General features: G+C 40.1%; 1 protein-coding gene across 3 annotated transcripts; it reads right to left on the bottom strand.

Moving 5' to 3' along the window:
* Positions 1–4,346: 4,346 nt before the first annotated feature.
* Positions 4,347–24,776, bottom strand: LOC123751516 (kielin/chordin-like protein). Of its 3 annotated transcripts, none has more exons than XM_069332692.1 (33): positions 24,562–24,776; positions 23,188–23,325; positions 22,620–22,742; positions 22,234–22,383; positions 21,631–21,841; positions 21,254–21,454; positions 20,940–21,137; positions 20,039–20,233; positions 19,220–19,408; positions 18,304–18,498; positions 17,975–18,166; positions 17,559–17,753; positions 17,283–17,474; positions 16,942–17,136; positions 16,348–16,536; positions 15,567–15,758; positions 15,290–15,481; positions 14,212–14,406; positions 13,774–13,965; positions 13,215–13,409; positions 12,943–13,134; positions 11,885–12,076; positions 11,577–11,768; positions 10,952–11,143; positions 10,650–10,841; positions 10,006–10,200; positions 9,102–9,293; positions 8,170–8,361; positions 6,962–7,153; positions 5,545–5,736; positions 5,110–5,304; positions 4,731–4,891; positions 4,347–4,424 (listed from the first exon to the last, which is right to left on the bottom strand). In XM_069332692.1, the coding sequence occupies exons 1-32, from the start codon at positions 24,653–24,655 to the stop codon at positions 4,732–4,734; spliced, it is 5,901 nt and encodes a 1,966-aa protein (XP_069188793.1). In that variant the 5' UTR covers positions 24,656–24,776; the 3' UTR covers positions 4,347–4,424; position 4,731. The 3 variants fall into 3 exon arrangements, with proteins under 3 accessions (XP_069188793.1, XP_069188804.1, XP_045589560.2); XM_069332703.1 differs by having other exon boundaries at positions 21,254–21,445; XM_045733604.2 differs by having other exon boundaries at positions 4,347–4,891.
* Positions 24,777–26,400: the final 1,624 nt, after the last annotated feature.

Below are 26,400 nucleotides of genomic sequence, written 5' to 3'. Positions count from 1 at the left end.
ATATGATGAGTCTAAGAAATGAGTCATTGCACTAATCAAAGAACGTTCTGAAGGCAGGGCTAGTACAAGTAGGTGAGTACGTACGTACGTACGTACGCACGTACGCACGCTCACACACACACACACACACACACACACACACACACACTCTCTCTTTTTGCAATTTGTTAAGGAAGTTCTGTTTTCGATATATTTCTATAAGAAAGTTTTCGATTATTACGTAGATGGGTGGGGGAAGGCTTTTACATATTGGGATGAGAGGCGTTTTTGGTTCAGATTAGGAAAGACATTTTTTCAGAGTGGATTGTGAAAAGCATTTTTTTTCTGTGTAGCTGGGGTTAGTAATTTTTTCTTTGGAACAGCGTATTTTTTTGTGTGGTGGAAGAAAGTATACATGTTTCTGTAGACAAGTTGAAGGCCATTTTGTGTATTGAAGGCTTTTTCAATATTGATATATTTTATTTTTCAATATTTATTTTTTCAATATTTATATATTACTGTGTGTTTCGCAGCTTAGTGTTATTGATATAAAAGTTCCAATATTAGAAGGGAAAAAAGTATTTAGAAACTCAAAATTTACGTTGGCGTTGTAACGCCAAACATTAAAATAAAAGTCTTAAGTAATTTGCCTTAAGTCCCCTCAACTCTGAAAGTTGAGGACTTGTGATGTCTCTTCAGATGGTGGTGGTTCGATCACTTTTTACTCAAACGATAAAGTAAAGGAGCTTGTCCAGGATTGTGTTTCAGAAAATCGTAGTTTACACAGTGAAATCACTACATAGTATATCCGAGGAGCCGAACATTGACGTCTGGGTTACCCAAGATGCGAAATGTGCCCCCTGGACCCCGTACTATCTTGAGGTTATCTTGAGATGATTTCGGGGCTTTTAGTGTCCCCGCGGCCCGGTCCTCGACCAGGCCTCCACCCCCAGGAAGCAGCCCGTGACAGCTGACTAACACCCAGGTACCTATTTTACTGCTAGGTAACAGGGGCATAGGGTGAAAGAAACTTTGCCCATTGTTTCTCGCCGGGGCCTGGGATCGAACCCAGGACCACAAGTCCAGCGTGCTGTCCGCTCGGCCGACCGGCTCCCTACTGCTAGAATTTTTACAACCAGGAGTCCACCCGAACCCTTTACGGGTTTTAAGGTACAGGAATGGTACGAGCTGGTGCCTCTACATTTCTTCCCCCCCCCCCCCCCCCCAAGTGCGTTCAGGCACTTCAGGTTATGTAATTGTTTACATATCGCGGTCCGTGGGTACAGTGCGCATCTGGGGTGACAGGATACAGGTTCCAGTCTCCCATTTTGTTCAAACTATGTTCACATCGAAGTTTAGTTGATGCTGCTGTTGTGAGTCCAAGAATAATTCATTGCTTGTCTTCATTACATCAGGATTTAGAGAAAAAGATATATTCAACCGTAGTTTATTATGTTTAAAGATACAAACATGGGTAGACAATTACTGTGGTCAGGGAGATTCTACCACCATCCTTGACCACACACGCAATATTTACAACACATTAAACATCTCCAAGAACATCAATTCTTTCGTGGATTCAAGAAACAAGTCAAAATTTTTGGTATCTAGAGATGATATATGACTTACAACGCTATGTTGTGTTATCTGATTACACACATTTTGGTAAGCTTCTTGAGTAATTGTCAAAAGGCTCCAACCCGGGAAGACTTGTACCATGAAAGTTGCGGGATATTCTAGAGGCGGTAAAATATCTCAAAGGACGCCAACACGAGAACCAAAAGCGCATAAGGCGAGCGATATCAAAGATATACGATTCATTCTATGATAATATCGAGGGGACAATTATCAAAAGAAGGCACCAAACCGGGAAGGCTATGTAGCACCAAATGTGCGGGAGAATCCGAGGGCGCTAAATATCACCAAGGATGCCAATACGAGAACAAACGCATAAGGCGAACGGTATCAAGAGTATCTGGGTCACTATCGAGGGACATGACCGTGAGAATAACGAAGCAAGAGATATGCACGTCCCGGAAGTCGGGACATTCAACAAGGATACACACGACCGAAAGGACAATGCAGTTTGGACAATAAGCAGCAGGGCGGCGCTCCATTAAGCGCTTGCGAGTTAAACGTACATGGTCAATGCGTAACCTCGCCAGAGCCGTTTCCCTGCGCCGGTTACGGTGGTAGGAAGGTCATGGATTACCCTTAAGAGCACGAAGTTTACCAGTAGCACAAGAACGATGACTCCTGCCAACGGGCACATATTAAGGAATAACTGGGTAGAAATACACGAGTGACTGCGGGAAATAGGAAAAGTGCGGATAGCCTCCTTAGCGACAGCTCACTTAACCCCAATATTGCTGGGAACCCAGCAAAACTAGTTTCTTAAATCTAGAGTTAAACAGCCAATATTGAATTTTGACTACAACAGGATAGACTAGAAATAAGTAATTATCAGAAGGCACCAAACCGGGAAGGCTTTAGGATGCGATAGAGAAGGAAAACTTTGGTACATTGACAGTTATGGGTGTCGAGGAGAAGCATGCCAGGTGTATATCGATGGATGACTAGCAGAGATTATGCAGGAAAGGGGAAGCGTTTCCTCAAACACTTCGGAACACCGGAGACAAGTTCTGAAAGACAACCGCGGGCATTTCGAAAGGTTTTGCCTCTGCAGAAAGTTTAAAAAATATCCCATGAAATGGAACTGGCTCCGACAGTGATTCTACAAGATGCTTGGATTGAGAAAAGAAATCTGAACAAGACAGGTGGAACAAGTATTCAAGACATACCCAAACTAGACCCAAGTGTGATGGCACCTATTGTTACCTCCTTTGGAGGCAACACTTTGAAGGAGACTGGGAAAAGTCAACAAAAGTGCCAGTATAGATGGGGCAACTTTAGCCTACCATCCAGTCTGAATGTGCAGGATCAAGTAGTCACAGCAGGTTCGAATCATCGACTAAACATTTTCAGCCCATGAAGCAGCGTAAGATTGTGGGGGATGCATCTGCAGTGGCTGCAGGTTTATGCACCATGATGAGGACATCGCCTCTCACCTCTGAATGATGGCTACCAAGTGCTGCAATAACCGTATATTAATCGGCACTGAAATCTTAGTCATTACTGGAAACCGAGGTCGACCCTACGATGGAAGAGGCTGGAGAATATAAGGGATCACAAGGGAATAAGCCAGAGACAAGGCCAGGTCAGACCACCGTAGCCATGGAGTCTTACCTGCCGAGACTTAGGGTCTGTTAGGGTCCGCCCCTAAAGTCCATCAGACTTCAGGGGCGGGAGATCATGGCCGGCCACCACAGGAGTCCAAAAAGTGGCCACTTTCATGCAACGTATTCGGAAGTTTGACTACAGTCCCTCGCCATAGAGGCAAACCATAAAGCAAGGTTAAACCATTAGCAACCTAGAGTAGTGGGAGGGCAAGTAACAGTACCAGAGCCACCATTGAAAAAACAGTAACCCAGGAACTAATACTATGAAACTGGGACCAATCGCAGTATCTACTTCACACTGTTGAACCAGTCTAGCAGATTTGTCTATCTTTACAGGTGGGCCACAACCCCCATTAAACCCACATCCAACTAGCTGCATCCATTAGATTTAAGGAAAGGAAGAAATTTAACAGAGGAACACACACACACAGGAAGAAATTTACCAAGACTCCATGCTCGGCCGCCTCATAGGAGTTCCTTATGCACCAACTCTGCAGGTAAGGGGAGCCGGAACTCGCTCCCTCCCCTTTCTTGCTCTAACCATGGCTAGCAAACAGCCAGGCAGGTCAAGATCGAAGCCCTCGAGAGGACGAGGTCACCACCACAGGAATACAAGCGCCACCCCCTTTTACTATTGCCTTCACGCTCAAGACTTCTGGGCAGTTGGCTCTTATGAAGCACGCAGTGTCCCAGCAAAGTTACGGGCTATTCATGCCCGTGCCACCTCTTTAAGCAAGCAACTATGAAAGTAAGGCACCAAACAGGGAAGGCTATGTAGCACCATCAAATGTGAGGCATAATCACTGTTCATGTAATCTGTTCTGCCACTGTTCACTGTTCATTCACACTGTAATCAGAGGACGATACACTTACAAAAGTGCGCTACTTTACTCTTTTAGGTTTTTAAGGGCAAAACTTAATTGCCGCCACCTTTCAGAATTACAATTAATCTGATAACTAGATATTGCTAGAGATTCCTGCGCTTGAGTTAGTTATCAAGTGTACTGTAGAACCAAGTAGAGCAGGCTTTGTACACTACGCAATTTCTTTCCTACAATCATAAAGTAAAATCTGCATCTATATATTTTATAGAGGATGTAGAAAACTTGTGGAAATAAAACCATCAAGACGTGTATATAAATATTTTAATTAAACTTAAAACTTTACATTGAGGATAATTTTGGCCACTGCTGCCGCTTGCCAGTCCTAGAAAAGAATAGTTAATGTTGAAAGCAGAGTTTTTAACTTTACAACATGTTAAAGCTTCTGCCACTTATTATACAACATTTAAAATACATTTTGCTCTTCAATACCTGCACTTTATCAAGTTTCAGAAATATGCAAGGCGAGTCAGCCCAGACTACACCGACATTAGAGTTACTTAAACGTTATAGTTCAATGATTAGGCAATCTATTTCACAATTTGAGGTTCTGTTCATGTAACTTAAGAAACGGGTTAGACTAGTGCTCAAGTTAATCGCTTCAAGAACGAGGTAGAAATCTAAATCTTGCCTTAACAATATCTGAATCTTTGTATTTTGCCCATCCTGCCACACTGGAACTCCCTGCAGGAGTCCGAGGGATGAGTCCACTTCTCTCCATACTTGCGTCGAGTGCCGTTGTCATCCACACAACCATCCAGGATGACTGGGAAGAATGATGAAGTGCTCACACTGCCGGAGGAAATAAAGGATTTAAGCAGAATTCTTGCCACTGCAGTTAGACTTAAAACTATTTGTTTTAAAACTTAAAATCAGTGGTTTTGACGTGGGGAATGATTCTACCAAAACCTTAGAAAGTACTTCCAGAGCAGGGCGCCGGTAAGGGCGTTTTAAAGGCTTGTGTACCAAGACTTATGCTAGAAGGGAAGTAGTGGGGGAGTTTTACTTACGGGCTGGGACAATAGTTTGGACAGCACTGCCCGGGGAGCCTTGGTGGATCACAAGGCCAGGGAGGTGGAGGGGCGCAGTCCATCACAGAGCAAGATAAACTGCCCTGCGTGCAAGTGCACATCTTGCAGGGGTCTCTAGGATCCTGCCAGCTCTCTCCTTCCCCGTGATGGGTCCCCTGGTCGTCCACGCACTCTCTGCAACAGTTTACATACATAATTGTGCATAAATGAATTGCATGCACAAGCACTTACTGCCTAGCAATAAAATTCTTCAAACTAGCAGATCAAATTTTTAAATTTATTGCTCCAATATGCATGTCAAGGAGTTGCTTAATGCTATACAAGAGTCGAGGAACAATGGCGTGTTCCCCAGGTAGCTTCAAGAACAAGGCTGCCCACCCCTCTGGGGGAAAACCATTCTTCAGATTAGCTTACCCGCACTTCCAGCGAGGACAACATTCCCCTGGAGGAGTGTGCTGGTGGCAGCTACTGTGAGGCGCAGGTCCCATATCACAGATCTTCACCGAGGTCTTTATTCCATCGCTTGTGCAGGCGTGTGTGGTGCAGGCGTCGCTGCTCCACATATCATACAGGGCATGATACGTCCCATTATCATCCGTACAGCCGCTGAAAAGATTGATTCTTTTAATCTTTCACACCAAACTGATGTTTCAACTTTGGTTAGCTCGCGTTAATTTTAGATTGGCTATTGTTGCAAGAATTTACATGTAAAACTACGGTAACTGACCATTAAACTAGCAAATAGTCACGAGTGCAAGAGGCACCTAAACGTGTACCAATGTTTGCACGTGCATAAAACTTAAACCAATGAACCCATAACAAGACCTTACCCGGCAATGTTTCCCGTGAACGTAATTTTCAGTAATATTAATATTTGAAGTGCCAGTAAGCTCTTATCAGATTCTGGTTCCCTATACGAATTGTGCACTATAATTTACCAATTTCGATGTAGTACCTTCTAGAAAAAACAAGTTACTTTAAGTAACTGTTATAAGTACCTTAAGAGGTACACAAGTTCATTTACAATTTTGCTTACTTTCAATAGACTACAAATTACCGACCACTTTGCCTCGTTAGATTTAAGATATGACGGTCACACATCAGAAGAGGAAGACACTACGAAGCTTCGTTCGGTCCTGGACCATTAGAAAGTCTTAATTGACCGAAATTTTAGACACCTTCAGCCACGTTGCTACCAACTATTCTAAATACAGAAGAAATTTAACAAGTTAGTTGTTACGGACATTAACTTTACAGTTTGGAGTTCCGACTTTCAAGAATTTTCCGTTACTAAATATTTAGGGTCACTAAAACACGTCTAATACTCTTATCCTGGTCAAGGGTCAGTGTTATGAGACCGTCAGTGTTTACAGTAAAATTGGGGAGAATGTAGAGGTAAGGAATGAGAAATTTTGGTCAATTGCTACAATAATTGCTTTTTGTAGACCGTCACCGAAGTTTAGTAGTCGAAGTCTACCATTAATACTAGCCAAGAATATTTGTCACTTCCTTCAGAAGCATAACTAGTGAAAACCATGTTGACAAGACCACACACTAGAAGGTGAAGGGACGACGACGTTTCAGTCCGTCCTGGACCAGTCTCAAGTCGATTGAGAGAGAGACTTTACTTCGATGATCAACACAATCTACTTTAGAATGGTCCAGGACGGACCGAAAAAACTTCGTCCCTTCACCTTCGAGTGTGAAGTTTGGTCAACATTCTTCAGCCACGTTATTGCGACTTCGCCTGCATAGTGAGAACTATTTTTAGTGGTAAACTAACTAGGTCCAGAGTGTTCACCTCCTCCCCACACTAAAACGGTTAACCCACCTGCATTTCCACTTTGGACAGCACTCTCCTGGGTGAGTGTGCTCTTGACAACTGATGTGAGGAGCAGGACCCAAGCGACAGTCTTTTACTGTGGTCTTTATACCATCGCTTGTACACTTATGCTTGGTACAGTTGTCATTGGACCACTCTTGGTGCAACTGATGGTACGTGCCATTGGCATCTCTACAGCCACTGTAATGTTAAAACTATTATTAATAAAAAGAATCTTTTCTAGTTACAAAACTTGCAACTCCGAATTGGTGTTAAGTGTTACTTCATTACCCGCGGATTTCTGGCAAAGCTCCTGAAACGCAACTGAACTCTTCCCACCGTTAGCGAGGAAGATAAAGACTTTAGTCTCTGGTAAGTCAAGCACGAGGTTACTGTATTCCTTTCCTCTACAAGCAACGCTATTACCAGAAACTTTTCATACCAAGGAACTTTCCGAAATTAACCGTATTATTACCAGCCGTTTTAACAATGCACGAATGAAAGATCACAACCCTGAAGCTCATGGCAAAGTTTGAAGACTTAAATTTAATATTAAGCATTTATTGCTACTTTTAGCATAAGGGTTATAACTTGCAAACTCAGTGTAGGAATAATTAGACAAGTTTCACCAACTTAAAATCTAGAAATTCTTATTCATCCAAGTTATTGTGACCCATCGTTTGCATATAATTATTCTTAACCTGCCCGTTTGATTGTTAGTAAAAGTCTAAAAATAAGTACTAGTTTGTAGGAGGGGCATTACATACCAATGCTTTGCCTGTAAATATACAAGATGTATTTAATGTGCAATTGAATACTTAAAGTTCATAAACCTGACATACACGAACCTTTTTCCAGCTATAACTTTCATGCATGTGCTGGAACCATCTTTCAGAGAAGCATAATGGGGGTAGGCAATTGGGCCGGAATCTAATTTTAACAAATTAGATTCAATAAATTGTTTTTATTATAAACTATGTACATAACTAAGCTTAGTGTGAAGTCTACCAATTTCAAAATGTCAGGAATTTCAATTTTTTTTTTTTTTTTTTTTTTTTTTTTTTTTTTTAGATTTCCTATAGAAACTTATACTTGCTAGCACAAGGTTTAAAATGAGCAGTCACTCGATAAGACACTACACTTCATTTTAAAATCTATCTTCATGGTCAAAAAAAAAAAAAAAAAAGTGATTTATTAAACGTGTTAAATCTCCCTACCTGCACTTCCAGCGAGGGCAACACTCTCCTGGAGGAGAGTCCTTGATGCAGGTGTGATGAGGAGCAGGAGTTGGGTCACAAGTCTTCACTGTAGTTTTTATGCCGCCGCTTGTACAAACATGTGTGGTGCAGGCATCAGTCTTCCAGACGTCGTACAAAGGATGGTAGGCTCCAGAGGTGTCCATACAGCCACTTTAGGTAAAATTAAAAAATTTAACAGTAAATTTTTTAAAACGAGGATGGAAGGTTTCATCAAAGTGGTACATTTTTCTACGGCGTTTAAAGTATACTGTTCAAGTTAGACTAGCAGAATGTAAATACCTAGAGAACCTAAATATTCTCAAAATGCCCAAGTTAAATAAGTATTACAGGTAATTGTGAAGCATTTCCACCCCTCCCCCAATGTTCCCACCTGGAACTAGTTACCTATGTAGACATTTCCTTAGAAAGGACCACTTTATCTTTCAGTTTAAGAGCCTTCCTGTGGCTAGAATTCTTATACAAGTCATTAGACGCTGCAAGTACTACAAATATCTAACCGATGTGGTAAATTTAGTAGAAGACTAATCTGTAATTACAAAATTTAATAATTTTTTACCGTTCATTTATGCATTGTGCTCAGATTTTTTACCATTTTCAACCAGACATTAGTACGCATTTTAAGTACGAAATAATCATGTTTAATTGGGACAAGTTTATTAAACCACTTAAAGAAGCATCACTTTCCCACTAGTTTCATGTACCTAGTATAACTGGTGAACATCGGAAAAAAAAATTGTAAACTTCACTACGTGCTTAAAATTAAGTTACATATACCCGTGATGCTCAAACGGTTACAAGTCTCAAAGATGCTTTGCTCTCGTCAATCTTTGAACAGAGACTACTCAGCACTAAGGAATCTTAACAAGGGAAGAGACTCAAATATATCATACCTGCATTTCCACAGAGGACAACACTCTCCTGGTTGAATATGCTTCTGGCAGGTAGTGTGAGGGGCAGGTGGCAGGTAACAATGGGTTACTGTAGTCTTTATGCCATCACTTTGACAAGTGTGTGTGGTGCAATCATCACTTTTCCATACCTCGTGTAATGCATGATGTGTCCCATTGGCATCTGTACAGCCACTGTAAACAATATGTAACTTTAAACCAAGCTAAAATTTAGGCCACCACAATTTTTATATTCTATACAAAACAGGAAATGTTCCATATTAAATACCCTCATTATCGGATTTAGTAATCTAGATTGTGTAAAGTTTCAGTAATAACTTGGTCCAACATTTGTTTCTAGGTACATCGAGTACGGCTGAAGGTCCAAGATTGAGTGGGGTAGTATAAACTACCTCTAGAGGAACTATACACCATGTCCCTCACCCTACTAATACCGATTGTAAGAATAATTAGATTAGAAACCAATTAAAAAATCTGTAGACTTACAATTTGTGTAATGCATTCAATATTTACCCATTTTAAGTACTTGCCAATTTTAAAGTACATATTACAGTAACAAGCCCTGTAACATTTATAGGGAATGTACCCAGTAGGCCAAGATGTAAAATAACTAGTTCACTGCAAAGTCAGTTGGTACCTATCTCAGCTTTAGCCATCTTATAGATTAAACGGTTACTCATTTGCTAATTTTGGACCTTAAGATAGTTACCTCAGTTATTTACCATTTAATACTTTCAAGAAACTTATTGGTCCAATGGTTAGACCAATACCAATTACTTTTACCAATACTGTTAAGCCATCAAATACAAAAATCTTTGAAAAAGCCTCGTTAACCAACTATAGCTTCTTAAAACGCACTTTGAATTTTTAACTTCTAAAGGCTCACCTGCAGTTCCACTTAGAGCAGCACTCTCCTAAAGCCTTGTACTTAAAGCAGCCAGGATGCAGAGGGCTGGAGTCTACACATTCTGTAACATTTCTCGAAATTCCCTTCTCCGTACATACGAGAAACACACATGGATCATCTGTACTCCACCTCTCGCCAAGGTCGTGGAATATTCCGTCGAAATCAAAACAGCCCCTGGAAGCATTTTGAAAGCAAGACAATCACATTACTGTACAATTTAAAGCAAGACCGAGTCTTTAGACAAAGTAAGTCTGGTTACCTTTACTAGGCATCAAATTCATCTATACAGGGAGCCATCAACCAATTCACACTTCACTGTGCATTTCAAATTACATTTTCTGAAGTTTAATACATTGGTACCATCAATACAGTAATTCCCACGAGAAATTAGGATTTTCAACCCCCATACCCTTGTTCATCTAGATTTACGTGTAAATGTTATTCTTTAGTTCAGTTTAGCAATATTTCTGTAGTACCACTAACATCTCCCTTCATTGCCCTATCAAATTCATCACCAAGAATGAAAGCTTTAAAGAAAATCTGCCTTTCATACAGTACTTTTGAAAGTTCCACAGGACTTTCCTTCGGTCATTTAAGTGACCCTAGTTTCAGGTCCATCTTACCTACACCTCCAGCGAGGACAGCAGTCTTTTAGGGGAGTATACTTCTGGCAGCTCTGGTGTGGAGCGGGACCCGTGTAGCAAGTTTTCACAACAGTCTCTATACCATCGATTGTACAAGTGTGATTTGTACAGGGATCACTGCTCCAGACATGGTACAAAGGATGGTACTTTCCACCGTTATCTGTACACCCACTAAGTAATAAAAATGATTATTAATGAAATATACAATTAGATTTGCGTACAATCAGTCTATAGTAAAAGTTTAGTCCGATTATCTGGAAAAGAGAAAACTACAATCTTGCCTGCATCTCCATTCAGGGCAGCACTCTCCTGAAGGTGTAACCTTTTGACAAGTAGAATGGGGCGCCGGTTCCAGCCCACAATATTTAACATTAGTTTTTATGCCATCAGTCGTACAGGTACGAGTAGTGCAGGGATCACTCTCCCATACCTGGTGTAGTTGGTAGTAGGTGCCATTGTTGTCTGTGCAGCCACTGTAGAGTAAAAAGAACTACCATGAAGAGACTACTTTTGATCTAGAAGGGCCTGCAGTTCTATATCCAGCAGCACCCTTTAAGTAATGAGGATGGAGAGATTTAAAGTCTGCACACATTTTATATTAAATTTACAATGTTATTTGTTATATTAACAATGTTCTAGCAAAGCAGTTTCTGGCCGTCTTTAAAACTTTGAGAAACTTTATATTGCATGTAGTTTGAAGACTAAAGGTTTTTATATTTAATACTTTCCGTTAAACTTTACTGCCATCTGGAGGTGAAAGTTTTACTGCAAGCATCTACATGCAGAGCAAACATCACGCTCGTAAGATATCGCCATAGTGTCTATTCGTGCTTACCCCATCTAATCCGAAGCTAGTTTCCGAACTTCCCAACCCAAAACAAACATTGTAATGTTTAACTTTACTACCTGCACTTCCATTCAGGGCAGCAGTCCCCTGGGGGAGTATACTGCTGGCAATCAACGTGGGGAGGGTGTCCCAAGTTGCATTCTTTGACGGTAGTGTTGATGCCTTGGCTTGTACACTTATTTGTCGTGCAGGGACCACTTTCCCAGATATCGTGCAAAGGGTGATACGTTCCGTACCCATCTGTGCAACCACTGAAAAGATTCAGTCAGCATTATGGATAAATTTCTATATTTATAAAACTAACCGAACCATCTTACAATACAAGAATTGATAATCCTAAGAGCTGAAGTCACTTCAGTCTACCTACGTGCAATTCCATTCAGGGCAGCATGCGCTGGGAGGAGTATACTTCTTGCAGGTTGGGTGAAGAGCAGGTCCCAGGTGACAGTCTTTCACTGTAGTGGTTATCCCAGAGTTTGTGCACTTGTTCGTTGTACAGGGATCACTGTGCCACACTTCGTTTAACTTGTGGTATGTTCCAAGGTCGTCCATACAGCCACTAGAAAAGTGAAGTGGTTATTACAGTGAAGACTTTCGCCAAGTGGAAGTGACATTAAGTGAACATATGGCTTTATGCCCGATCTAAATCTTTAATGACCGATGTTAGGGTAACACCCTGACAAGTTGCCCTTTAAGGAAAAAAAAAGTGGTAGATTGAAAAAATAATTAACCGCTCGAGATCAAACAAATCTCATCGAGAAGAGATTATGGGAAGCAATTACTAATTTGCAAGCCAGTAATTTAGAAAAAGTACCACTTAATTAGGGGGGGGAACAAAGCTACTAAAAATAACTACTGGATAGATAGCACGTAGACATTTTTCGTCAACAGACTACCATTATAGTTACTGCCGACCAGCTATATTTGAAATAGAAGTGTCGCAGAGGTTGTAGGCCAGACGCTAGCCATTTGTCTCAACTGCCCAGGTTAAGGGAGTAATTATCAAAAGGAACCAAACCGGGAGAACTATGTAGCACTGGCTCCAGTTAAGTGCGCGAGTCATTGATAGTAGGGGGGGGGGGGGTAAAAATGGTTTCTACACCAACGTCCAATACTTTCCACCGACTGTACTGTTTACGTAACCGACATATCTTGCGTAGTAGCGATATGCAGACTCCGCCCCCCCCCCCCCCCCCCCACGACAGAGACCCACCGAGAAAAAAAAAAAAAAAAAGTTCCCACTTCTATGTTCTCATTCTATTTGCCCATCACGAGGTCAAAGCTAAACTATACTCGCTTTTAACGAGTGGTGGATAGTTAAAAAAAAGTGGTTTCACGACAATTAGTAAAGAATACAGGCTTTACCAAGTTATAGCTTTAGCTCTTAAAGTTTAAAAATAGACAGGTAATTTCACAAGCATTTACCTGCACTTCCAGTCGGGGCAGCAGTCACCCGGAGGAGTGTACTGCTGGCAGTCTTCGTGAGGAGCTGGTCCCAAGTCGCATTTTTTCACGGTAGTCTTTATGCCCTCCTTCGTACACACTTCTGTAGTACACGGCTCAGGCTTCCATACATGGTTCAAGGGTCGGTATGTTCCATTATAATCCGTGCAACCACTGGAAAAAAATATTGAGAGCCAATTTGTGATACCAAAGTGTTCCTTATACTTTAGTATTAGTAAATAAACCCCACTTACCTACAGTTCCACTTAGAACAGCACTCTAGTACAGGTACATATTTAGTGCAGTCAGGGTGAGGTTTTAGTTTATCTACACACGCCATTATTCTTGGAACGATGCCACCTACAGTGCACACTAGAAGCATGCAAGGATCCGCTGTACTCCATTCTGTACCAAGATCATGGTACTTTCCCGTCGAATCCAGACATCCCCTGGAATACAGGTTACAAAATTTAGTTTACTATTCAGTAAACTACCCTAATACAAAATAATAGAACTATTAAGTTTTAGTGCACTATTCCTCAGTGGTCTATATTCTCCAGCAACCCCCCTTATTTACGGTTTGAAACCAATTCACTTTCTAAGGTATATTCATTGACATTGCATCATGGCAAGTAGAACAAGCCGTTTAAGATTTGTCTACGATGCATTACAGTAATTTTACCAAAACTTTCTGCAAAGCAGGACATATCCAATGTCTAGCTTAGCTATGTTAAGCCATCATATATTAAGCCATGTTAAAACTAGCAATTTAGTTCAACTTTATGCTACGCATGCCGACTAAAATTTACTCGCCTGCAATTCCATTCCGGGCAGCACTTTCCTGGGGGAGTAGATCTCTCGCAAGTGGAGTGAGGGGCAGGTCCCAATGTACAGTTTTCCTTCGTAGTGCGTATGCCAGTCTTTGTGCACATTTGTGTAGTACAGAGATCAGTCTTCCAGACATCATACAAGGAGTGGTATGTTCCATTAGGAGCAACACAGCCACTGGAAAGAATTTGTTTCCCCTCAGAGGTAAACTTTGAACTTTTACCAACATCTGAATGATTCTAGTTAGGCTCATACTTCAGTGGGTTAAATATAGCATTTTCAGAAATTAAAGCCTGCCATCAAACTAAATTTATTATTCTGCAGGTTTAAGGGAGAGTAAGCAAGTTCTATCCAGCAGAAAACTTAAATATTCCCAACTCATCCCTTTGGAGGAAAGATTTACAAGCCTACAAAATTTCCTACCTGCAGTTCCACTTGGGGCAGCAGTCGCCTAATGGCGTGTATTCGAAGCAGTCAGGATACGGACGGGATGCGGCCGTACAGTTAATATGTTCAATACTTATTCCTCCTAGGGTACAGACGAGGCGCATGCAGGGGTCCTCTGTGCTCCAGGCCTGGCCAATAGGGTGATACTTGCCTTCTCTATCCAAACAACCTCTGAAATTAAGAGCAGATTACAGCTTTATAGGAAGTTATTTTTCATCTTTATAGGAAGTTATTTTTCATCTTTATAGGAAAAGGTTAACATTAAACCAGTTCAAAATTCCGTTTCTATCGACATTAAAACTCCCATAAAATTGGCAATTAAGGGCATGCTAACGAGTAACTATTATTCAGTTTAGCAGGACTGAAACTAGAAAAGATTTGTACTGCCCACCAACAGAACATTCACAATTGATAAGTACTATAGAATTGGGAAATGGAACAAGTTTCCCTTCACTATTACGAACCCATTTTCTCTATTTAAGACGGACCTTAATAATGCAGGAAGCAAGCCTTTCGCTAGTGTAACTTGCTAGTTTAGCACAAGTTAGTTGCCTTGAGACATACGAAGTGCGCATATTAGGCTTTTATACAGATCTTCAACCCTTCCCTTCAAATTTCTGACCTTTTCCTGGACGAGAGGCTCGCCAAAGCATTGATACCAACTTACCAGTAATTTAACAGCCATTACCAATCAACAGGTACTACGATACTACCAATCATGTCTCGTCAGGAAATCTTTCGATTCGATAACCAACCCGAAGTTATAAAGCTCCCAAGTACCAAGTAACTGGTTTCTATTTTGATCAAATTCCAGCAAGTTTACTAGTCTCACCTAGTTAAATTTTTTAAACCTAATTTTTTTAACAAATTAAAAATTTTAACTAATGTAGAAAATTTGCAACAATCAGTTTTTACTCAAACTCATGACAGCAGACTCTGCTTAATGGATGGATAAGTGTTTTCGATCTATGGCAATTTTATAGCTTCTGTTAAACTATGGAGCTTTCATTGAACGCTTGGCCTTAGGGGGAAAAAATAAATTTTCACTACTTGCTTGCATTGCCATCTAGGACAACATTCTCCTGGTGAAGTAACCTCTACACAACTGGCATCAGGCGCTGGTCCTAGATGACAGTCTTTGAGCCTAGTCTCTATACCAGTCTTGGTACAGAAGTGTGTGGTACAATGGTCAGTCCTCCACAGGTCGTACAACTGATGAAACTTTCCGGCGCCATCAACGCAGCCACTATAAAGATAAATATGCCGCTCAACACCATTATTTCAAGAGAACTTAATTTAATCCAAATTACACTTTAACGCAAGCTAGTCACCTGCAGTTCCATTTGGGGCAGCACTCATTTACTGCCGTATATGGAGAACACCCAGGATGAGGAGCAGTCTGCTTCGTACAATTTATGCGATTCACCTTTATTCCATCCACAGTGCACAGGAAGACCATACAAGGGTCTCCCGAGGTCCAGTTATCACCGATCTTGTGCATCACGTCGTTCATCAGACAGCCACTGGCAACAATGTTAGAATTTATGGCAACCCGAGCGTTATTTTTCTTAAATCAAGTCCAGTAAATAGTTTAAACAAGTTATAGCGAACCATCTCATTCCACCCGTTATGTTTTAGGCCAGTACTAACGTACTAAAAATGTAGGCTAGGGGCCCCACCACCACCCAAATAGATCTATGTAAACTATTAAACTATTGTAAACTATGTAAACTATTAAAACTTCGTGGATCAGAAGGTTGAGGGGAGTAGAGAAGCAGGTTAAGGGGGGGTTTAACTACAGATTTCATTTTTTGAAAATTTGAATTTGATTTCAATTTGAAATTTAAATTCTTTGAAATACGTGCCACTAGCACGCATAACGTTTCAGGCAAGTCTTTAATCTTATGATCCCGGAATACGACCCGCCAAATCTTAACCAGGTACCCATTTTCCTGCTTAAGCACAGGCTATAGTTAAGGATTTACAACCAGCACATCATCCCCGGCCAGGATACGAACCCATGCCAAAGCGCCCGCGAAACGCCTGGAGAATCTTACAAACTATACCACGGGGACTAGTCAAAAGGGGTTCGAACACTAGACCAGAACTAACCTGCATTCCCACGCTGGACAACACTGTCCCACATGGTTAACGCTCCTGCAGGTGGGATGAGGAGCCGGCTGGTGTTCACAGTCCTGCCTGGAGGTGTTCACGCCCCTTTTTGTGCACGTGTGGGTGGTGCACGGGTCAGACTTCCACACGTCATACAACGGGTGGTACACACCTTCGAAGACGCAGCCACTGAAATCAGAAAGGAAATTAAAGTAATCCACCAAGGAAGGAAGGGGTGGGCGTGTGTACTCCTAGTTTTACTCACCTAGTTGTGTTTGCGGGGCTTGAGCTCTGTATCTTTGGTCCCGCCTCTCAACCGTCAATCAACAGGCACACAGATTCCTGAGCCTATTGGGCTCTATCATATCTACACTTGAAACTGTGTATGGAGTCAGCCTCTACCACATCACTCCCTAATGCATTCCATTTGTCAACCACTGACACTAAAAAAAAGTTTTAATATCTCTGTGGCTCATATGGGCACTCAGTTTCCACCTGTGTCCCCTTGTGCGTGTTCCCCTTGTGTTAAAGAGACTTTATCTACCCTATCAATTCCCTTATGCGTGTGCGTGTGCTAGTGAAGGGGGTACCCACCTGCAGTTCCATTTGGGGCAGCACTCTCCTTTTGGAGTATACTTGTAGCAATCTGGGTGAGGAGCTGGAGAGTCTTCACATTGTGAGCGTATTATGCTTATTCCTTTATCAGTGCAGAAGTAAACCAAGCAAGGATCACCTGTGCGCCATTTTTGTCCTAGTTCATGGTACTTTCCACTGCCATCAACACATGCACTGAAAAAGTTACAAAATTATCAGTTCACTAAAATTAATGAAGTTATCGACGAATTTAGCTACCTCATCCCTTTGTGTATTTTACCTTTACTCATTTCAAATCTATTTAAATTTCAATCTACGAATTAGTAGTAATGTACAGTTACCTGCACTGCCATTCTGAGCAACATTCTCCAGGGGGTGTAAATATCTTGCAAGAGTGATGGGGCGATAGACCAAGTTCACAAGTCTCTCGAGTAGTCTCGATTCCAGTCTTCGTGCAGTAGTGGGTGGTACACGGGTCCGTCTTCCACAAGTCGTACAATGGATGATCAGCACCAGTGTCGTCTATGCAACCACTGAAAACAAAATTAAAATTAGCAAATTTTAGACAGGGGAAAAAAATTCCCCCTCTCCCTCCATTTCAATTAAGAAGAGCTTACCTGCAATTCCATTTAAAACAGCACTCTCCTTTAGGTTTATATTCATAGCAACTGGAGTGATGCCTCTCGATGCGTGTGCACAACAAGCGTTTGATTATTATTCCAGATTCCGTACACACGAACTTCAAACATGGATCTTCCGAACTCCATTCACTACCAATCTCGTGGTAACCCCCGCTCGAGTCTGAACAGGCTCTGGAAGAAGCACTAAAATTAGCACAAATAAAACCCCAGTCTGCCTTAGTACTGTCAAGAACACAGATGCCACACTTTCAGTTAAATATCTGGAAAATTTATACAGAACTGAAATCAACACATACAAGGGAAGCGTTTCAGGGGCAAAATTTTATCAATATTAACTGCTACCACCCTTGTATGGAATCTATAATATAAACAAGAATTACAATAGTCCTTGCCTGCAGTGCCACTCTGGACAACATTCTTCTGGAGGAATAATCATTTGACAGCTTGGGTGGGGCGCAGGTCCTAGCTCACACGTCTCTCGTGTAGACTGTATACCAGTTTTCGTGCAGAAGTTTGTGGTACAAGGGTCAGGTTGCCACACCTCATACAGGGAGTGATGTACACCCTCGTCATCGATACAGGTACTAAAACCATTAAAAAAAGATAGAAGTTTACAACTAAAAAATCTGAAGTTTCATGTCCAACATCAAATGAACTACTCATTTTATCAAGTAAACTGCAGATTAGAAGGGTCATATATTCATGAACCAATTTTAGTTACCTGCATTTCCAGACTGGACAACATTCTTCCTCTGGAGTATGTTCCGAGCAGCCAGGATGAGGCTTGGTAACTTTCGTACAGTTGACCCGTTCCATACTTATTCCACCTTTAGTACACTTAAAAATTAAACAGGGATCTTGTCGTTTCCATTTGCTGTCTATTTCATGGAAGTTATTTTCACTATCAAAGCATCCCCTGAAGAAAATGAAAAACCAAGTCATAGCACAAAAACCTTTCAAGTGTTAAAGACCACCGCTTTAAAAGTCTAACTTTTGAAAAATTAGACAAAATTAATGCTAATAGAGAAAACAGCTCATATCAATGAGCTTTGTGTATAATAATCCACAAGAGCCGTGATGTCGATTCGAACCTATGCGTTGGTTAGCGTCAGATGCACGCTGCAAACAGACTTCCAAAAGTAATTGCAACCTGGAATACTACTGCACCCACTAGGGTTCCCGCGGCTTCTGTTAAGGTGGCATCTGGGTATACCCCAGGCATAGGTCCAAAGCCTCATTACGGCTTTATCTCTTGTCTTTTAGTAATATGCAATAAATATTAAGAGATCAAATAGGACACTTTGCCATCCTATCACTAACCAGTAGCTTGGTCTAGTCTTTAATAGTATAGTACCAAGATGTTGAGGTATCAATAGGCTCTTACTACAGTATTTTGTATTACGTAATCATATTTTAAGTAAACTACGCATTAATCTATGAATAATTGACTCACTGGCACTAGAATAATGTTAACTAGCCAAGAAGTTTTCCACGTATCTAAAGTTCAAAGTTATCTTGTCCTAACTTTAACCTTCTTGCAATATTTTAAACTTAAAACTGAAAAAAATTATTTAAGTATAAAATTTAACTAGCCTTTAAATAAATCTCCAAAATATTGCAGAAACTTTAGTACATACGTGCAATTCCATTCCAGACAGCATTTGTTAGGAGGAGTATACTTTGTGCAGGTGGGATGAGGGATTACACCCAAGCTACACTCTTCACGCTTAGTCTGTATGCCAGTCTTGGTACACAAGTGTGTGGTACAGGGATCAGTCTGCCACACCTCAAACAACTGGTGATGACCGGTAGAATCAACGCAACCACTGAAATTTGAAATAAAATGTGTAAAAGCATCTATCACTGATAGTTTAAGCAGGCGATGAGTCACAATAACGTGGCTGAAGTATGTTGACCAGACCACACTAGAAAATAGAATTTCAAGACAATCTACTTGAGAATGGTCCAGGACGGACCGAAACGTCGTCGTCCCTTCAAATTCTAGTGTGTGGTCTGGTCAACTGATAGTTTAATATTACACTAGTTACTATACAAACTATCTTACCCTGTAAAGTATGGCATGACAGTCATATGGATACGATAATTTTTTTATACATGTAATTTGCATACATGGTATATGGAAGCTGGTCAGAATTGCCCGTCACTTTTGTAAACGCACATTAATGACTACATAAAAGACGCTTCTAACTCTATGGAGCACCGACAAATCTGTTTATAGGTTAGATTAACATTTTATGCATTATAGTCACTGGTCGCTGAATTTTTGTTTAACAAATCTAATTGTCCATGGACAAGAAAATATATATGCTAGTTAGCATTGTAAATTTGCGTCCACGTCTGTGATAGGAAAATAAAGTCTAATATCTTTACTTTCGTTATTGATGCCTCAAATCTTAAAGTAACATCGTTTACGAAATTAACATTATTTCACTCACCTGCAGTTGAACTTTGGACAACATTCTCCCTCCGGAATGTAAGCTTTACAGCCAGGAAACGGTGTACCAGTAGTTGCACAACTAACCGTTTTCAACTGTATTCCCAGTACTGTGCATTGGAAGACTATGCACGGATCAGTAGTCGCCCACTCTTCACCTACTGCATAGTAGTTCATATTTTCGTCTACACAGCCACTGAAAATTTAAATAATTTCAAAATTTTTTAGTTTTCCCCAGCAGCACTTCCCAGCAGCACTTCCCACCAGCCAAGTTCTCGTAGTCAATTCTGAAACCTTTGAGTTTATAGCAAAGCTAAACTATAGAAGAAAAATAGGAATTCAGCCTTTCGTTTTAAACCTTAAGAAACACTTAGGAAGTGAACAATGTATTAGAAAGGTGTCCATAACTATTTCCTATTGAAAATTAAAATTATATAATATATATATATATATTATATATATTATATATATATATATATTATACATATACACCAGGTTTTGGGAAACTATGCGTGTCTGGGTTTTAGCAACTAATCCGCAGACAGAAGCCACTGCTAAACATTTGCTACACTAGACATTTTTTGAACGTATTTAAAGCTTAAAGTCCCAACATTTACCATCCCACTAATAAAATTATACAAATTTACATCGTAAAGTAAACTAATAGCACAATTATGTTAACACTACGCCGGTGAAGCTAAAGTAACTTCTTATCAGTGCTAGTAGAGGCGATCGAGATCTAAATATTCTATAAACTAAAATTTATTCTTTTGCTCTCCCGGCAATCTGCTAACCAGACCAATCTCTGGTCCTACACTGGTTAGTTCTGTTTAAACTTTAACTAGTGTCCCTCCCACTTTCACCAACAGATTCAGCGTGAACAGCAGAAAGTAATACCCAACCTGCAGTTCCATTTTGGACAACAGTCTCCCACGGGCGTGTAGGCGAAGCAGCCAGAATGAGGAGGATTATCATCTACACAAATCACATTATTCTTTTTGATGCCGTACGAAGTACACTTTAAGCTCGTGCAGGGATCATCACTCCCAGGCCACTCTTGACCAAGCTCATGGTAGTTCCCTTCAGTATCTGTACACCCTCTGTTATAGGTCAGAAGTAAAGATAAGATCACTTCAAGTAATAATTAAACGTAAATATCTTTCAAAGGATGAACATTTTTCAGTGTACGTGTCAATACATCAAGAACTTTACTTGCCTACAGTGCCATTGAGGACAACATTCACCATCTGGAGTGATAAGGTCACAGTCAGGATGAGGTGGTTCTGGGTTCGCACAGTCTTCTATTCTAGTGACTATGCCAGTTGTTGTGCAAGTGTGGTAGAAGCACGGGGTAGAGTACCACGAACTTTCCAATTCGTGGCTTTGACCAAAGTCATCAACGCAACCACTAGAGTAACTATTAACGCAGCCATTATTAGTTTACAGCAAAACAAATTATAGAGTTTAGTATTTGAGGCAAGAAAAATGTTAGAGCAAAATCCAATTTTAATGACAAATTTGAGTGAGTATTTGTATCTGACCATTTGAGTAGCTAAAGAATGGAACAAAGACTAACAATTTATGAATACTCACGCTGAACAATTCCACAGAGGGCAGCACGGTCTGGGGATTGGTATACAGTGTTCGTGAAGTGGGACAGGACACTGTACCGTGTCCTGGCACTCTACGATGCCATTCTTGCAGCTACACTCGCTACATTCGTCAGGGTGCCATGTGGCGCCCTCAGCCTGTAGCAGACCCGTTTGGTCTACGCAGTTCAACGTGTCTTGACACACCAAGTGTTCTTAAGATTTGGTAAGAAAAAAATATGCAATGAACAGTTTTAAGTATACCACGTGCATTTTTATAATGCAACCTAAAGCAGTCATTGTCCTAAATACAAATTAAGATGAAGCCATGAATGTATTCATACTGTAGGATTGAGAAGTCCTGCGTACAAATTAGGAAAGTAGGTAGTTACAGCAATTTCATTGAAACTAGCAAAATTAAAGGGACAGAATCAGAAAATTCATTCCATTCAACCAACTTTACTTTCTAATGTATAGAAAACGTTACACTTTACTTTTCACAGGTCTAATTTGGTACGTTGGATACCGTAATTAACAAAAGTACTTAGATAAAAATGCAACCCTTTACCATTTTTGAAACAAAACTAGCACTTTCCCCGAATCTCACCTCCACAGGGCAGTTTAACTGGAACAATAACAGCAGCGAAAAATGGTTCTACGTCACTGGCGTTTGCTGCACACACCAGACCCAGGCAGCGATCAGGGAATTCCTCCACTGTGGCGCCCCACTGATACATGGCTCCATTGTAGCAGCATCCTGTAATAGGAAGTTTGCAAGGCTTAAATCAAAAGCTTTACATACACTGCATTACGCCATAATAAACTACTTGTTAACCATTCTATTCATTTCCAAACAATTCTGCAAGTTACCATTAAGGTCTACCATTAGCTATATTTTATCAGCCCACATTAATCCATTAAATCCAAACATTTCCTTTTCAATGCATATTAAGATTTGTATTTTAAGCAAGTTAGAAAAGTGTTTTCTCTCACCTGTTGAAAAGTCTTGGCAGACTGGGCAACATCCGAAGAGGTTGCAACAGTACTGGAACTGCCGAGACTGTGGTGGAAATCTGCAACACGATGAAGCCATGTTGCAGGTCTCGCCAACAGCGCCTGCAAGAGGGAATACCAATGATGCAACGTATGATATGGTAATATTTGATTACCAAATTTGCAAGCATAAAGCTAAAAATGGGAACTTTTAGCTTGGTATTTAACAAAACCTATAATTTAAGCTAAAATAATATCTAAAGATAAGCTAGTTAACACTGACAATTTGTTTCTACCTATTTACGTTACAAGATTAAATTTTGTCCAGTTCTTTTTATCAAAGTAATGATACTTTCATACCACCAGAAGCTGCTGCATGGGTAGGTAAACTACCTACAAACTATAGTATACCCCACTTTAAATGGCAGCTTTAATTCAAGGACTAAAGAACTTTTAGTAAACACTTTTTGGCCTCTTAACCTTTAAACAAAAATATGGTAAACTGAAATACTAAGTTTGTGTAAAACGTGGATGTGCTTTTCAGAATGAAAGACCAACACTTCAATACCTTCAATGTCTTCACAGTTGGTAGGGCAGCAGCCATGTTCCTTACAACATTCGTCAAATTCTTGGGTAGACTCTTTGAACTTGCAGCAATCTTCTGGATCCACGCACACCTTTCGCGATGTTTTAAAACAGTTTGAGTCTGCAATATTTAAAATGTTAAAAAAACCATTTAATATTTTAGGTAGAAAAATAGCATTGCTATCAAGTCTAGCAGTTTCAACTGCTAGGAAAACTAGTGACGAGACTAATGCAAATGTTAAATTCCATTACGCATCACTTTAAAGTTGTGGATTTAAATGCATAATACTATTTAGAAGGCCAGGGAATTTTATTATATAAATATTATATATAAAAATGCCGTCAGTATGAGGATTAACTTTCCGAACGTTTCTGTAACCGAATGACTAGTACTTTAGTTTTTTTACTTTTATCTACAGAAGGGTTTGACTAAAATTTACTAACTTTTTATACTGTACTTTACAGTAATGGTTGGCAACCATTTACAACCAAATAGTTTAAGTAAGCAAGATGAGCTCACGTTAAAGAAATTGTGAAGTGTATGTTAAACATTTAAACTTTTAAAGATAAAAGCGCAAGATTCACCGGGAACGTGCCAAGATGTTTTGAACTTCGAAGACCAAACATTTAGAGCGTCAGTATTTACAGCGTTATGTAGCCAATGACCAAGCCTACGCTTAGTGACTTATGTTTAAGAGCTTAATCTGTAACCAAGTTACTTTAAGTAACCATATTTCCAAACTATCTACCGGCAACACATCTTCGTACTTTTATCTTTTTAAAAAGGTCTAACAAAAAATTGTAAATTTATAGTGTTCGAGAACAGATTTACTCGAATGAACCATAGAATAGCTGTAAAAGAAAAAACTAACCTTTAAAGTAGAATACAAGTGAACAAATTAAACCGTTGTAAGAGGTAGTCTACAAAGAAATTAGGTGCACTTTAGTACTAAACCCCATTCTGAATAGTGGAGACCAGAAGATTATTTAAAATAAAAGGTTCAACGACTTTATAAACTTTACTTGTGCAGTAATGAGCATAATTCAGATTTAAAATCTTACGTAGTTAAATAGTCTAAAAAGGGTCGAATTTATGGCTACGTTAGTGTATAGCTTTTTTTTTTTTTTTGGAAGAGCTTTGTACCGAGGACAGTCCTAAAATAGCTAGCAGTATATTTCAGATAATCTTCGAGTCAAAGTTCCAGGTGGAAAAAAAAAAGTCAATTTAAGAGATTTATGAATATAGAAATCTTAAAATATTAATTATGCGAGTGTTCAGCAACAATAACAAAGCATTACAATTACATTAAGGAAAAAAAAAAAAAAAAAAAAAAAAGGAAAATACATGTATTCTTACCGTTAGATGGATGAGAGGCAATAGAACCAATACACATAAGTAGAACCATACATATAACGCCTCCTCCGGGCGAGAAGCACTCCACCTTCCCCATAGTGGATCTTGCTTTTAAAACCTCAAATGTAATCTTATATTTCAACACGTAAAATAAACACTATTAAACAGCAGTAGTGACCAAGTGCTCCGTGTGGTGGTTGGTGAAGGACTGGTGACATACCCTGGCCAGGGGTTCACCTCTTCAACAAACACGTCCTCAGAACACGTCCATTCTATCCAGCGGTCGACCCCAAAGACGCATTCATTCATTTTAACATTCTGTTCATTCAAAAGAGAACTTTTCTCAAGAATAAGTTCTTATTATTATATATATTTTAGCATATTGTGTATACTTACGCACTGGTTAGGTTAGGTTAGGTTAGGTTAGGTTAGGTTAGGTTAGGTTAGGTTAGGTTAGGTTAGGTGTTTAGGTTCTGTTGGCGATTATTTGTATTCGAAGTACGTGGGTGAAGCATTTAGAGCGTTGTGGTTCGAACAAAATTCGTCAGTGAAGCACTTGTTCCGGAAATGTTCGAACTAAATCAGTTGTGAGTCGTGTGTAAACCGTTTTTCATTCATAAACAGGGGGTTTTGGCGGGTGCATAAAAAACCTAACTTATGTCTATATATGCACAATATTCTAATATCTTAGAATATTTATTTAAATTTGAGAACATTCCTGTTTTGAATGAACAGCGTGTAAACATTTATGAAAGCGTCTGTGGGGTCGACCGCTGGATGGAATGGACTTGAGTTGTGGACGGGTTGACCTAATATCTGAGGTCTGAGAAATTCCCTAGAAATGAATAAGTAAAGTCACTGGAAGGTTTTCTTGTCGTCAGGGATACCAAATGTACAGTTGAAGTGTGTGAATGTTATCTGATGCTAGACGCAGTCTTGAAGCTGGGTAAAACTTCTATAGATGCTAGGTCCAGCATTCTCATGTACTCACCTAGTTGTGCTTGCGGGGGCTGAGCTTCGGCTCTTTGGCCCCGCTGTGTGCCTGTCCCACTGCTGGGCACGTCTGTCCCACTCGAGGTCAGACCTGTGTGTGAACTTTCAATGAGGCTGATTTCCTCTGTATTTCCACAACAAGAGTTATTTTAAGCCTGATTGCCCTTGAATCGTGATTCAGTTCTTCGTGTTTAAAATATGTGGTATCTAGCATTTCGTGAAGGTATATAGGACTTCGTGAAGGTATATAGAACTTTCTGACGTATATAGGACTTCCTGAAGGTATATAGAACTTCGTGAAGGTATACAGCACTTCGTGAAGGTATATAGAACTTTCTGACGTATATAGGACTTCCTGAAGGTATATAGAACTTCGTGAAGGTATACAGCACTTCGTGAAGGTATACAGCACTTCGTGAAGGTATATAGAACTTCGTGAAGGTATACAGCACTTCGTGAAGGTATATAGAACTTCGTGAAGGTATACAGCACTTCGTGAAGGTATATAGAACTTCATATAGCTCAACAGTTCAAAATATTCTCGACAACTTTCTTGCACATGTGCAACCTGTCCCTAACAGCGATAAATAATAAATTCCGGTATCACTTTGTCACAGCCTCAATACTACATCTTAGATTTCACGATGTGTATGCGAAGCTAAAGTGTAAAGTGCTATTCCGGAATCTGTGATTGTGAGAGATTAAAGACTCGCAGACGAGGAGTCACAATAACGTGGCTGAAATATGTTGACCAGACCACACACTAGAAAGTGAAGGGACGACGAAGACGTTTCGGTCCGTCCTGGACCATACTCAAGTCGAGTGTGAGTTTATTAAAGACTGGTTCAT

Source organism: Procambarus clarkii, chromosome 4 (genome assembly GCF_040958095.1).
Source record: "Procambarus clarkii isolate CNS0578487 chromosome 4, FALCON_Pclarkii_2.0, whole genome shotgun sequence".
NCBI classification, from domain to species: Eukaryota; Metazoa; Arthropoda; class Malacostraca; order Decapoda; family Cambaridae; genus Procambarus; species Procambarus clarkii.
The sequence above is the reverse complement of the archived record's forward strand: the minus strand, read 5'-3'. Positions and strand labels throughout refer to the sequence as shown.

Bases quoted from the DNA above. Each gene is read 5' to 3' on its own strand.
- LOC123751516 (XM_045733604.2), bottom strand. From the start codon at position 24,655: ATGGGGAAGGTGGAGTGCTTCTCGCCCGGAGGAGGCGTTATATGTATG. The intron at 15,482-15,566 runs GTGACTAGCTTG...TTATCTTTATAG, and splicing joins TGCCCCAAATGGAACTGCAG to TGGCTGCGTTGATGGCGCCG. The intron at 14,407-15,289 runs GCAAGTAGTGAA...TCTTAATTTCAG, and splicing joins TGTCCTAGATGGCAATGCAA to AGGTTGTTTGGATAGAGAAG.